We start from the raw sequence: 15096 nt of genomic DNA, 5'->3' as shown, positions 1-15096 counted from the left end.
AGCCCATTATCTGAGGGCCAGAGAGGAATGACAGGGGTGGTAAAGTCACTCGGCAGATTAATGAGATCTCCATCCAATTCGAGGACACTGTCACTTGGTCCAAGCCAAAACATTTAGTAGTTTAGAGCGACCTGTAAAGAGAGATGTCAGTGGACTGGACCAGCAGACGTCAGACCAGTATGATGATATCATTTCAACACACTTGACTTGGAGGTAACATCTTGATACTGTCAGAATCTTTTATCACAGTTCTGGATGAACTGTTTTGAAAGATTCATACTGGTGTTTTTACCCAGTTTATTATATCTCAGATGTACTTGCTGCTGGTCATTTTTCAAAACATCTTATAAGTTTAAGAGTTTGTTTACAGATTGATTTCCTCCATGTCAGACTGCTTCCATTCTTAGATGAAAATCAACTTGCAGAGACTTAAAACACCTCAGGTAAGTAATCTCTCAGAGTGAACAGCTGTGGTAATGCAGTTGAGGAGGCAGATTGATTTGAAAAGTCCCTCAGGTTGGTGCGTTCAAGTCCAGGAGGGAAGATCCAATGTCTAAGATGTGTGAGATGGATGCTGCGAAGTATCGAAAAATTAACCTTGAAGACAAGCAGCAGGTAAACATGGACAGTGTGAAGACGGTATAAAAGACTGCTGTTCTATTGTAGGCTTTGGAAAATGATAAGAAGTAATCCAGTGAATGGGCTTGAAAATGCAAAAACATTGGTATGATCCTCAAAGAGGACAGGCCCGGTCACACCAGCAAAATCATGTTTTTTGAGAGAATGGAGACGTCCTTCTTACTTTAATAATTATATATCTTTAAAAAAAAAAAAAAAACACAAACATCTTCTGTCCACTGCTCTTTTTCATTGCACTTTTGTACCTGGTCAACTACTTGGGAATTTGTACCATGGGTTTTTTGAGTCACTGTCCTCTAACACTTGATTGTCTTGTCTTGCTTGTAAGTCACTTTGGATAAAACCGTCTGCCAAATGACAAAATGTTAAATGTAAGAGTTGTGGCAGGCTATCATTTTTGCATCTATAAAATGCAGCATATTGCATTGTAGGATTGTTAGCAAGTAGTGTACATAGGCCTTTCTCAAGTGCGTACTTGGAAGTTCAAACTTGGCAAGTTCAACTCAAGAGTCTGTATCCTCCAGAAGGAATTATATGATATATCACGATGCTACAGAGAGATCAGAGCCAGAAGTTAATTACCAAAGGGCTGCAGAGATCAGACCGTTCTCCCCGGGGTGACGACGGGCGATCTCACCCAGCCAGCGGGTCCTCACATCTCCAAAAAATCGTCGGAGCAAATTTCCAAATAGCCATTATTTGGATAAACTGACCACATATTGGAAACCTAAATGGTTACTTTTTTCACCTGGAAAAATACCAGAATTTAATGAAGTGACATAATTGCAGTCCTAGGATGAAAATTACAAAAGCTTTTAGCCTGGCTCAAAATCTTTGCCATCGCTGGCTGTTGGTGTAAAATGCATTCTGGGATACTTGGCCATCCCAAGCGCAAACAATGACCCTGATGTCCCTGATGAAGGCCACAAGCCGAGCGTTGTTCTTCATACTACAAGTGTTGCTGGAGTTCTCATCTCTCTATCCCAAGCGCAAACAAGTCAGCTCCAAATGTCTCGTCGATAAAACGGGCAGAGCTAGAACTCATCTAGTCATTTGGACTGTACTTGGCCAGATGCCGACTTTGAATTGGAACAGTAGTTGGGCTGTGACTGATGACGTTTCACAAGTCAGAAGAATGCAGATTGAGAAAGGCCTCATGTCATAGACACAACTTTTTTTGTTCCATTGTGGAATTTTTATGGGCACAATATAGTGAATACATTTCACACTCAGAACTCAGACGCTCAAATAAAATGACAGCAAATATAGTGCACTATATAGTGAACAGGGAGTTAGGTGGTGCTGGAATATGGCCAATGTGTTCCAGCACCACTTGTTTCACTGTGCCACATCCTGATGTAACCAGGCATTTATCTTGTCTCCATCTGGCTGGAGTTTTGGTTAGGATGTACTTGGACAAGAACAATTTTTTTTTTTATATTTTTTTAGTCAAAGCCCTAAAAATTCATTTTTCTGACTTTAAAAAGTTGCTTGACATAGAAAAGCAGCTTTTGAGCAAGGAAAGAACTGTGGTCAAAATGAAAACAAATTCATTAAAAACCTGATAAGCAATGATTTTCCTTTCAAATATTATTTAGCCAGGAAACTTTTGGCTTTTTGGCTCCACATTTGAGAAACATTTGTATCAATCTGCCATCTCCTTCAGACTTTCCTGTCATGCAACTCCCCTGAGCCTATGTCCTTCAGTCAGAAAAAAAAACGGGAAACAGTGATGGAGTCTATATTGGTGTGCTCATCCATCATTGATTCATATAGACACACTATTTGTATGCAAATGACCCCTCACTCAGCTCTGAATTGGGCAGTTAATGGTGTGCTCAGGGCAATCTGTCACTCTATGTACTTGACAAGGTTTTCTCATTCATTGACATGTCTTTCCTGCACTGTCGCATCCACGTGGCTCGTCTTTCACAGAGAAGTGCTTGTATGTGTGTTATGGCACTGATCACGTTGAGAGGTCTTTAGATAACTGTGAGAGGCTCACTCACACATTCATACCCATTCACACACACTCTCCGCCAACTCTACACATACATTACAAGAGCATAGAGAAAAAGCAACTTACCCGATACAACCAACCTGCTACAGAATGGCTGCCTGGAAATCACACCTTTGTATGTAATTTGGGGTGGACAAAATATTAGAAACACATCCAATCCAAAGTAAAAATTTAGAAAATAGAACCAACACCTCTCTGACAATCTCAAGAAAATCTGAGACTGTGTCCACATCAAATTTATTAAATTGTAAGATTCACACTGGTAGTATTTATTTTTGGGCTATTGTGTTGGACAGCTTTACAGTGTACAAGGACTTCCAGTTTTCTGTGCACTAACTTAACTTTAACTTTAAAACTCAATTTCTGTCTCAGGAATTCTGTATTTCAGTTGCTCTGTAGAATTTATTTTACCTTATAGTTTAAAAAAACAACACAATTATAACAATGTCATCCTATGGGTGCCGTGCCATAAGATGAACATTATAAAATTCTACTCTGAAGCTTTTGTTGAATTTTGCTGTATTACTGACATGGGAATTCAAGTATCTAGCATGCAGTTGTGTTAGTCATGAGAACACTTTTGCTATGTGATTGGCAATAAAAATGGACAGTGCCTTGTTATGCTTTTAAAAATGGTTAATGTTTTTGTTTTCTGAACTTTAGTGTCATGCTGGGAACAAGGAAAAGGTGGATAAGAAAAGTAATTGATTCAAAAAATTTGGTTTAACTTCCACCAAGTCCAGCATTTTCAAAAACATCAGCTATGTCACAACTTTCTGATCTTGAGTTCCTTTCATGATGTTGTGAGTACCACATCAGTGGGTTTCACAAATGGATTCTTCTGGGAAATAAAAATGACCCAGCTTGAGGGCACCACCAAGAGAGGAGTCTCTACTAAATCCTGTTTTTGTCTCCCTAAACTGTTTACAGGTACAGTTTGATTCATGTTCAAGGTTCATTTTAATTGTCTTTATACAATGCAGGATTGCACAATGACACTGAGGTGTAGCCTCTCCACGTTACACATGTTTACAATGTGTGATAAAATGTTAAATTAGAATAGAATAAAACAATCAATTTGGCAATAAAATAGAACACAGCTATATAAAAGTTGCACTTAAGAAGAAATTAAAAAGGAAAAACTATACCATATAAACAAGGAATATACAGTTACATATGTACATATAAATAGTACACTGTATATACAGTATATACCCATACATTTTTAAAATATGTGCAAAATAAATGTAATATGCAAGTTATAGAAGAGGTGCAATTCCCTCTTGCTGTCCAGCAGCCAAAACTCAGATGTGGGAAGAGAAAAGTTAATAAATATGTTGATATGCTCATCAGAATCACTTTCAATTATTACCGTGCGTTCACAGCAATTAAGGTTTTTTGTGGACTTCTTTTGTCCTGGTTTCACCCCTCCGACTACAAAGAGGTTTCCTTCCTTGATGGAGGTTATTGAGGCTGTATGGCACATTAGAGAAAGACTGTACTACTCAAGGCTGAAAAAAGTCATCTTTCTCTGCATGTTCTTCAGGTAAAAAGAAAAATAATTTAATAATCTATGTTTTTATTTACAGTTTATTAACCCTAAAAAGACACATGCTGAAAGGTGCAGCTTCTCACTGCCTCCCCAAACTCCTGAGCAGATTGATTAGACTTCACACCTGGCTGCTGTGCAGACTGACAGCGACGAGTGCGACTGTGTTTGGCCCATATACCTACTGCTGAACAAAAACAGCTGCCAGCCTGCTGAGGTGGCAGCCAAGGTCAGAGCTGAGCCGAGCTGGGTCACCAAGTTTAAAGCCCTCATAAAACAGAGAGAGAGGCCTGATGAGGAGAAGTCAAAGACAAAGCAGCTACAAGAGGGATGCCTGTCACCTGATAAACACTGAGCAAATCTGAGCAAATCACTACCAAACTACCTCCTGAAAACTGAAAATTATTAATTATTCATCAATTATTCATACCGGACTCAGAGTTTACACTCATGCTAGCAGCTGTAGCAGTGTTCTGAGCTAAATGCTAACTACAGCCTGCTAGAATGCTTACAGTGACAATGCTAACACTATTGATGTGCTGATGTTTAGTAGGCATAATGTTTACCATGTTCACCATCAAAGTTTAGTGTGTGAGCATGCTAACATTTGCTAATTCGCAGTAAACACGAGATATAGCTGAGCCTGGCAGCTGGTGCTAGATGAAAGTTAAGGAGTCATCAGATTTATTACAGTTAATCATGAGGGGGGCATGAATATCTGTACAAAATTTCATGGCAATCCAGTCCAATAGTTGTTGAGACATTTCACTCAAAACCACAAATGTCAAACTTTTTGTAGCACTAGCTGAAAGTCAGGGGATCACTAAAGTTATTAGGATACCCCATCTGGCAATTTCACTGGATAAGTGAAAACTGTGACCTGTTAGTGGTGCTAGATGAAACATCAGATGATCACCAAAGTTCTATACGCTTTATCTTCCATTATACCAGATTTTATGGCAATCCATCCAATAGTTGAGATATTTCAGCCTGCATCAAAGTGGTCTAATCCTTAGATTTTGTGTGTTTTTTGTCATTTATAAGATTTTATGTAATAATTGAAGGTGACATTAATGTAAACAGTTTATATTTTCATCTTATATTTTCTTAGTATGGAGCAATCTGAATGAGACCCCTGTGGCACTGTGTTCTTTTAGGAGGTCTAAAGAATAGCTAGTACTTGGCACCAGTGGGAATCAAACCCTTAACCTTTGTAAATGCCTTGTTCTACCTACTGAGCTACACATACCAAAAACTACCCACGCACATCTGGTTTGACATATTTTAAGAGATCCCTTTCTATGTAATTCTAATTAAGGTCGTCCCACGTCATTGCAAAAGTGTTCACCCACTGTGTGTCTGGGGGAGCTTTTGATTGGAGTTACGTCATACACTCTTGAAGCTTTGTGAGAAAATAGTCATAAATAGTGCTGGCACAGTTGGCTGCTTAACCGTGACTATAAAAAGGCCACCCACATCAAGCCATGAGGAACATCACTGAAAAGGGAAGGCTTCAAATGATGCCAGTTATAGTTCATCAAGGGCTGTAAGGAAACCAGTGATATTGGAGGTACATTTGGAGAAAAGGGGTTTCTACCCACTCACAATTTAACTTGAAATTCTTAGGTTGAAACCACTGCTACACCTGAAAATTGCATTTTAAATTTGAATTTTCTTTATTGGCTCCTACTTACATTTACACTAAGACTCACTCACCCTGCCCTACTTAATCAATATCAATAAAACTAATTCCCCTCCTCCATGGCCAGCTTCAGCTCTTATCTTAATGTCAATGTGTTTGCTGTGCGGTACATCACATAAAGCTTACCAGTAAGCTAAGAAGTGTAGTTGGAGGAAGATTACTCTGACGTAGTAGAAACAAGCTGCAGGAAATGGGCTGCAAAGACAAAAAAAGGGAGATGAAGACTGACTCCTGTACCTAAGCAACCACCAACATAAGCTGTCTCTCAGTTCATTATAATAAAATCATCTAAAAAACATACCAAACACTTGATTTGTCATCTTTATATGTAGATTTCAGGCATTTTGCCTTTTTTGCAGGACAACTTAAAACTGTGGAATTACCTTCACCAGAAAAGAAAGCAATAATGAGGGTCAGTGGTATCTGATATACATTAGAGGGATTATATAAGAGTAATATATTCTTATTAAACATGTATGAATTGATCTATTTTTTTTTTTTTTGCCACTAGGGTGCAGTGCAGCCAGACACAAGGTTAATGAAAGCAATGAAAGTGAACCAAAACAGTTACAGACCAAACCAACCAAAACAATGAGGTGAAAGCATTGACTGTATAGTCAATGGCTGAAAGTCACTAAAGTGCTTCATAGAGTTGAGGAGAACATAATGTCTGAATAAGAAAAGAGGTGGACTAATAGGCAGCCTTGTGAGATAAATGCTGTTTTTGCCAAAAGGGAAGTCATGTATTTTACATTATTTCCATATTCCTCTTATTTCATTTCTGGTCAGTATGATTAATTTCATGCTTGATTTGAAAGGATGGCACTTTATTTGAACTGATTGTTTGAATTTCATGTCAGGCTATGATCAATTTCATGCTTCGTTTGACTAGATTGTCACATCATTTGGGCTGCTGCATCACTACAATGCAAAGCAGGATTTTTTTTTTTTTTTAAAGAGCTTTTCTTTTGTCTCGCATGTACAAGGATCAACAACACCCACAATAACACAAAGCAAATTATTTTTTATTTCAGGTTTTAGACACACATGGCTCTATGGTTGGCAGTCATTCAGCTTGTCTATTGGTCTGTAAGTCCAACATTTTGGTACAGATTGAAATATCTCAACAACTATTGGATGGATTTTCCCAATTTGGTTGTCATCAGATTATGAATCCTCCCTGGTAGAGCAGCTCTTGAACTAATGATCAAATTCCTGTTAGCCTCAAATTACTGTGGTGGTAAGTGAGTAGGGGTAAGAATAACAACATTGACTCTCCATTTTTCATTCTTTCAGTTTCATCTTCCTCTTGTAAAATAGACTCATTGGACCTAGCATGGCAATACAATGGACACCTATAACATAACACATGTCTTAAAGTGAGATTATGTAACCTGTAAAAGAAGAAATAACACATTCTTCCACTTACAAGTGAAAAGTGTAGAGGCAATAATACATCCTGTTTTATTCAGTACATTCAAGGGTTATGTTATTGGTCTGATACGCTGAAGCTTGTGGTAGCTAATGTTAGAAAATTTTAGAATTTTTTGTTGTATACTGGATGTTACTGGTGCAATTCACTGACTTGACTCTTCTCTACGTGTGCCACTGTGTTCTATTATCCCTTATTTGTCACTTGTGGCCACAGTGGCCTCTGTTCAGCAAATATTACACAACCTTGCTTTAAGAGGTATGTTAAAGTTGACTTTGTGAGGAAGGTGGATTCGCAAGATCACAACATCACAAGATCAGGAAGGAATCCATCTTGTCAGGCTTCAAGTTATGCGCTTGTGTCCGAACCACCAGTGTTTTGGATCAATCAGCGTCCTATGAGGATTCTCGTGATATCTCATGATCTCGTAAATCCAGCTGCCTCGCAAGGTAAGACAGTGATAGACAGATGGATCATCAAATCACCTGCCAAGTATTTTTTGACAGTGCCTGCCCTTTTCCAAAAAGCTTCCAAGGATGACTTCTCAAATGGTTCTGCATAAAAAAACATCTGGCATGTCAGGTTATGTTAAAGTGGCACTGGACAAAATCTTTATGGAAAAATAGATCTACATCAGTCTCCGATTCTAATGAAGTGAGACTCACAAACCCAGCCTTTTTGTCCAGATAAAATTTTGGTGGTCACCTCCTGTTACAGGAAGTTACAACTCATAACTCAAGTGTAAGATCAGCACTGACTGGCCAGATAGTAAACATGCAGTTTACTAAAATCCCAAAACAGATCTCTGGGCTTTTTGGATTCTAAATGTAACATCCTGTTATTTATAGTTTGTGAGTCAAATTCCTTCAATCAGAAATCATTAAAATTGCCTCAAGAAATAAAAGAATATACCAACTAAGGTCTACCTCACCAGTGGTTCAGTGTTTGTTATTGATTTTCCCATCCAGCAGTTGGAGAGTCGAACTGAAAAACACAGTCCTTGAATCTTCCTTCTCAACCATCTATAGTAAAGAAAAGGTTGATGACCATGTGCCATCAATGCCAAAAGACACTGATTAGTTTTTCCTCAACCGTGGTGAAGTAAGTGTTTTAGGTATAGCTCTCTCTTTTGGTTGATGGGCAGTTGAGCCAACATTGTTACTGATGGAAAACTATGATGAGGAGTTGAATTATGCATCAGCCATGAGCAAAATGTTCCTTAATAACAAAGAGAGGAACAGGAGGGTGTCTCTGGACTACAGTGACACAGTTATTCCCAGAGCTGAAACACTTTATGAATGTAATCCATCGTCTCTTTTCTCCTCCCAATTGGGTCACCTTTGTTTCCGTGAAAGTGATGAGTCACCGCCTGTTTTCAGTAGTCCTCAGATGATGTTATCTAACTCACCTTTACTGCTGTTCTTCTGGCCACTTGCACTAGCTCAGGGAACACATGTGACTGGGAGAGGAAGACACATTGAAAATGGCAACCTCTCCCTGCCTGGGCTCGGATCCATCGTCTAATTGTGGTGGCGTTCTTGCCTCTCTGTCAACATCTCCAAGATTAGCTCTGATGGGTCAGCAGGGGTGCACCGATAAACTTAGATTGCATTTTACTCCTGCTTGTGTGATCATTAGAGGGAGAAAAAAAAAGTCTTTGAACAGCTCCCTCTGATGAGCCGTTCAGCCATGACACAGCCTGATGATCGTGGACAGATCTCAAATAGGCAGATGCTCAAAGAGATGTGGTGTCTGTCAAAATAATGCTAATCTTCTGCTCAAAAAGAGCGCATAGTTATTTTATTTGCAGTGGCGATGTTTGTTGACAACCTCTTCGAATGCTGACATCATGCAGCACTCACTCCCCCCCACCCCCCGTCCAAAGATACAAGTCTTTCAACCCTGGTCCTGTTTGATCCAATGGAAATAAGAAACAGCGTGTTGTATCCAGGCAACAAGTTCGTTGCCAGGTGACAGATACAGAGGTCCTGAGACCAGAGACTGCATGTAACAATTCCACATGAATAAGACAAGGCAGAACATCAGTCACCTCCTGCAACTCACACATTTCTTTGATAATCCTACTTTTATCACCTTTACCATTAATGTCAAAGCAAACAATACAAGTCTGTTTGCCGTCATATGAACAGTGGCCTCCCTTTTTCTTGAATGGTAACAAATGCAACGAACCTTGCACAGGAGTGGCTGAAGCGACAGTAAAACTCAATGGCAGGAAACTGATCTCCGCACCTTAATCAGTTTGCCTAATTGCTGCATGGAATCACGATGTGCACAGTGACAGCTTATCAGAGAAGATATGTATCCACCAGCAAATATGAAAACAGCCATAAGTGGTGGGATTATCAAACGTGTTTCTGCCAGAACGCTGGGCCTTTCATGTGGCAGCCATGAGCAGAGATAATGATCATTTCCAAGGCGCTTCAGCCGACAAATCCACCGCCACCATTAAAGGCTTTCACTCTCCCCCGGAGCTGTGTGGGGCGACTGTATACTTTAACTTTGATTTACATGCAGCTGCTTTAGCGGGAGGCATTTGTTTACCAGGGTCTATTTAGCTCAAGTAAAAACTCCGATTTGTAAAGCAAATATTGGATGGTTGACTGTATGTTCTACTTGGAACATTAAACCTGCACTAATCAATATTTTCATATTAACCTTGTTTTTAGAAACAGCAGGCAAAAAAGGCTAATTTTCAAACTAATTTTATGCTAGCTGCCCAGAGCAAAAAATGAAAAAATTAACAACTAGCTGGTGAAGAAATTCACCAAAGTTTCAGCTAAAGTTTCAGATTGTTCTCTCAAGTTGGTTGAGACCAAAACAGAGCTAAAAAGAGAGTGAGTATTGGATTAACATTTATCAAGATGCCAACAAGATACCTCCGTATAAATGCTAATGTTGCTCCATATATGCTGGATGTGTAAATAAGCAGTTGTTTGCTAACAAGTAAGCAGTAGCAGTAACACATTTAAAATATGATAATGTCAGTGTTGTTGAAATTTAGTAATGTTTTATTTTATTCCATAAATTCTTTATAATTTTCTAGGAAATTACCTTGAAGAACCATGTAATTTGGCACTAATAACAGGTAAAATAGAGACAGATGGCAGCTGGTATACCGACGATAACTGATCTCAATGAATTGCTAAGCTAGTGTGACCTTTTAGTCAGTGCACTGCAGGTCAGCTGAAAATGCAGAAATCTGCAATTTGTCTACAGGCAATCATACAACTCAATATGTATGAAGAATAAAGTTTCTAATGATAAAATAATGACAAATGAATACTTTTAGGTTTAAATGGAATGGTTATTTCTAGAAAACTGCCTCTGGATATCTACTGCTTTTTAGCTCAACTTACTAAACCTGCTAAAATAAAAATTTATAGTCTGTTTTTTTTTACTATAATTAGTACCAAAATACATACTTCTTTCAAGGAAAAAAGAAAATATTAGGAAATAGCAACCAGTCTCAATAATGAAATAATGTTGCCATGTTTTTGAGTTTCTACGCAGCTTCAGTACTGTGATGGAAGTGACATTCATGAATATTTCAGAGAAAATACACCTTTCTAGATGAACACGGAACACTAGTCCCATGTTTCAGAATTCCCTCAAAGAAAAAACATTCAGACCATATTTGTGTCTCTGCCGTATGAAAGGACACCACCATAATCAGGCCTTTGCTGCCATCCTCATGTTGTGTCTGGAAAAAACAGAATTTAAAAAGATGGAGACAAGAAGCAGACTGTGATGATCTGCCATTCTCAGCCTGTCCTCTAGGAAGGCATAATTCTTGAACAAGACACGACTGCTGGAGTTTTGACTGGTTAGTGTGACTGGGGTTGTAACACAAACCAAACTCCAACAGGAAATGATCAGTGTAGGTGTGTGTTTGGGTTGTAGTCACAGACTGTATAACACTGTAAGAAATGAGAAACTTCAGTTAGTTTGGGCACTTTATGACTCAGACATCAATTTGACTCTAAAATCGTTTCTGTCCAGTATTTAAAGATTGGTTCACCCAAATTACAAAAAATATACTTCAAGTTGTATCTCTCTAGACATAAGTTTTGGTTTCATTTACCCAGATTGTGAGGCCTTCAACTCAATACAATGAAGTTGGATGTAATTTTATTTGTGGTGCGCACGGCTTTGAAAAATTAAATGTAAAAAGATCATTTGCAACTTTTTTTTTCCAGAATCCATGTCCCAGTCTTCAAAGAGACTCTTTGTTTGGTCTGTGGATTATGCAAAGAAACCAGGACATGATGTCTGTTATCTTCTCATCACCAGTACACTATCTGCTGCCAACAATGATATATTATGCTGCTTTCTATTTAAAGATCAGTTAAAATGAAGTATTCTCCCTCAGGTGAAATATTTCTCATGTCATTAAGTACATGTGCTGCTATCTATAGACATTTTATTCAAGTGTGCCAATCCAGTCTTTTTCAATTGCTATTTCTGATGGAAGGTCATGATTTGTCTTTCTTACTTGATTGAAGTCCTTGGACAGTCTACTTTTGATATTACAATACACATTTGAATATTAAGTTTGTACTTTATATCATACATTGCATCACATGCTTCTTCTGGTATACAGTAGTTTTTTTCTCTAATGTATTATTCAACTACTTTTTGTAGTGTATCCTTTTATTTACATCTATGGGATCAAGTCTATCTTGTAGTAAACACAGTGAGGCTGTCACAGTTCTTGTGGGAAAGTGTTTGCCTGCCATCTAGTGGACATACTTGTGCATTGTATGGTTGTCCAATGTTTTCTGCTGGTACCTTTTTGGCACCTGATGCTTTATACTCAGCCCAACAATCCAGATCTACTGGACAGGATATCAGAAACTGCATCTGTGTCACCATGGCCTAAATTAGCCTTGAACATTATTTTTCTCATAATGGGGAACATTGAAAAACCCGGTGTGACGACCACTTTTTATTTACATTTTATTAATTTTTATATATATTTTTACCTGAGCCACCTTTATTGATATTCCAGACACAGTCACACAAATTGATTAAACAGATCAAGCCCGAATTATCTCATAACAAAAAATATAACAAAGAAAGTGAAAATCAAGAATGCTTCACTGTTACCTCAATATGCAGCAACAACTTTTGCAAACAAGGTTTTTATTCGATCAGCATTTGATTTCAAGGCAAACACCATTTGTATCACAACAGAAACTAACTTTCAGTACATCTTACTGTGTTCACATGTGCTAAAATCTACAAACCCATGCTGTCTTAAACAAAAACAATATTTTTGTTAACACAAGCTCTTCTTTTATCGCTAGGGTAAAAAAAACAAAACAACGAAAAAAGGACACTCAGGTGTGATTCTGTATTCATTAGAGACATTACTTAAACAGTGCTTTCAATGTTTTATTTCTATTATAGTCCAACAAGTCCTTATTCAGACAGCAGGCAGCCCTCAGAAGACCTCCAGGTCTGCAGAGTTGTAGACTACCGGTGTCTCCTCTATACCAACAGCAGTTTCCTCCTGGCCCTCTTCTAACTCTTCTGCAGCCTCCTCGAGTGATTCCAAGGCCTCGTTGGTGTCGCTAGCAAAGGTCTCCCTGGAAACATCGTCGTGCTCCTGCAGGTTCAGTGTGCCAATGGCCTGCTTCATCTTCTTGGCCACAACGTGCCGCCTCCTCTTCTGGGCGGCCTTCTTGTTCTTGCAGTCCTTCTGCTGTTCGTCGAAGAAAATCTTCCTGATCTGGGCCTTGGTGATGCTGGGTGTGTTCTTCAGCAGGTTGAGATACACTCCACCGGGTGTACGTCGCCTGCTGCCATCCATGGTGTACACACCGCCGCTTTCCTCCAGCGTGGAGGTCTCTCCCAGCAGTTCTATGGCTTTTTTCTTTCCAATGACATTAACAACGCGCTCTATCAGGTCTACTTTAGGCTCTTGCAGTCTGTGTGCTATCTCATCCGCCACCTTGTCATCAGGGTCGTCCTCTGTGATCTCATACCGGCCCTTAATGTCCATCTCAGCTCGGGGGCCCAGTCTCTCTTTAGCTGACCTCTTCCTCTTTGCATCACCTCCTGCCCTCTCCTCTGACCCCTGGCCCTTCATGTACTCCTCCAGCTGGGCGTCCAGCATGCTCACTTCTCCATCATCCTTGGACAGCTTCTCAAGCTCCCTCTCCTTCTCCATTATCTTACGGGCCAGGACGTAGTTATAAGTCTCCACATTTCTGTTGGACATGTTAACGTCACCCTCCATGCCAAATATGCCAAGCTCTGTAGTTATGGCATCCTGGCACTGCTCCTGCACCACAGAGCCCCAGATATTGTTCACCTTGCGGCCTGCCATCGCCCCGGGGTCGAGCATGCGGGTCGGACCTGGCCGGGCAATGCAGGCAGGCGGCTGTGGAGCGTTGGACACCTTCTGGCGCTTCCGGCGCCAAATAGCAGCCTCCTCGTCCGACGAGGCCGCGTCGCTGTCGCTGGAATCCGCCGTCATGTTGCGGTAGGCGGCTGCAGAGGGCTGTGCAGCGGCTCTGTTCTGGAAGGGTTGGCCGCTGAAAGCTGGAGGAACCTGGGGTCGAGCTTGTGCTGCTGCGGTTCCCATCTCTGATTCCGAGCTGGACCCCGAGATCTCGCCATCTTCCAGATCACCGTCCATGAGATCTCCACCACCCGCCATTTCTTGCCTGGAAGCCACACCAAAGATAATGGCTGTTGACTGCTGTTTTAATACATCTGCTAACTTAAAGTTTAGGCCACTAATTCGCTGCAATATCTAACTTTGACATTAAAGCATTAGCTAGCAGCTAACGACAACACAGAACTTAATATTAGCTCCGACAGAGAAATACAGCAGCTGACTCCCGGCTAACACACAGACTCTCGGCTCTGCAATATATTGTATTTTAGCTTTGTTTGGCTCTTACACTCACAATGAGTTGCCGGGTTGAGGTTGACAGTCAACAGACTAACTTGGGGCCCCGCTGAAGAAAATTCGCGCTAAGCTAAAGTCATACTTCCTCCCCTACTTTCAGACCCTATCAAAATAAATCCAGCATTAGAAAGTTTGGAACATGTCCTTCATCTAAAATGACTGCAAAGCATTTATTATATCAGAAGTATATCATTATGCTGCAAACTTAATCTTAAAGATTCTAATTAATTAATTAATTTCTAAATTAAGCTAAATGTTCTCTCGTGAGTATCTTGTATCGTAGCATTTTACGGACATGCACAGATGTAAGAATTGAAAATGGGGCAAGGTGCTCTGAATAATAAATGCTTAGTTTCTATAATGTAAATATACCTTTTTAGGTCTTCTTCATCCACCCTGATTTCATTCTTTTCCTTTTCCATAATAACTTTTGCTTATATTATCACATTTGTATGACTACTTTTATATCTCTATATATTTTAACAGTTTTAAAAAGTCATCTCACCTTTTTCCCCAAAACTTTCTTTATTTACAACAAAGAGGTACAACAACAATTGTCATACAAAAACAGTTTTAAAAAAGACTTTGTACAAACCAGAGTCCATTCATTATATGTCCTTTTAGAGTTCAAATAAAAATGTACTTGCTTTAAAATATTGAAAGTCTTCTAAGCTTTTTTGTTCCTCACGTCTTTGATTACAGTGCCATACTCCTTGAGTTTAACAATAAACCGATGAAAGCAGGGTTTGGAGCGGACCATTTAGATTTGTGGATGTGAACTTTACCGAGCAACTGATCAGCAGCTGAATTGAAT

At 39.5% G+C, this 15096-nt stretch overlaps 1 protein-coding gene across 2 annotated transcripts; it reads right to left on the bottom strand.

Moving 5' to 3' along the window:
- Nucleotides 1-12488: 12488 nt before the first annotated feature.
- On the bottom strand, nucleotides 12489-14413 carry phax (phosphorylated adaptor for RNA export). 2 transcript variants are annotated; one of them, XM_042403997.1, is made up of 2 exons: nucleotides 14275-14413; nucleotides 12489-14034 (listed from the first exon to the last, which is right to left on the bottom strand). In XM_042403997.1, exon 2 carries the CDS (start codon nucleotides 14025-14027, stop codon nucleotides 12807-12809), a length of 1221 nt encoding a protein of 406 aa, XP_042259931.1. In that variant the 5' UTR covers nucleotides 14028-14034; nucleotides 14275-14413; the 3' UTR covers nucleotides 12489-12806. The 2 variants fall into 2 exon arrangements, with proteins under 2 accessions (XP_042259931.1, XP_042259930.1); XM_042403996.1 differs by having other exon boundaries at nucleotides 14281-14412.
- Between the last annotated feature and the right edge of the window lie 683 nt (nucleotides 14414-15096).

Source organism: Thunnus maccoyii, chromosome 23 (assembly GCF_910596095.1).
Source record: "Thunnus maccoyii chromosome 23, fThuMac1.1, whole genome shotgun sequence".
In the NCBI taxonomy this organism is placed as follows: Eukaryota; Metazoa; Chordata; class Actinopteri; order Scombriformes; family Scombridae; genus Thunnus; species Thunnus maccoyii.
The sequence above is the reverse complement of the archived record's forward strand: the minus strand, read 5'-3'. Positions and strand labels throughout refer to the sequence as shown.

What these genes read in the sequence shown, in the direction of transcription:
- phax (XM_042403997.1), bottom strand. Translation starts at nt 14,027, where the DNA reads ATGGCGGGTGGTGGAGATCTCATGGACGGTGATCTGGAAGATGGCGAG.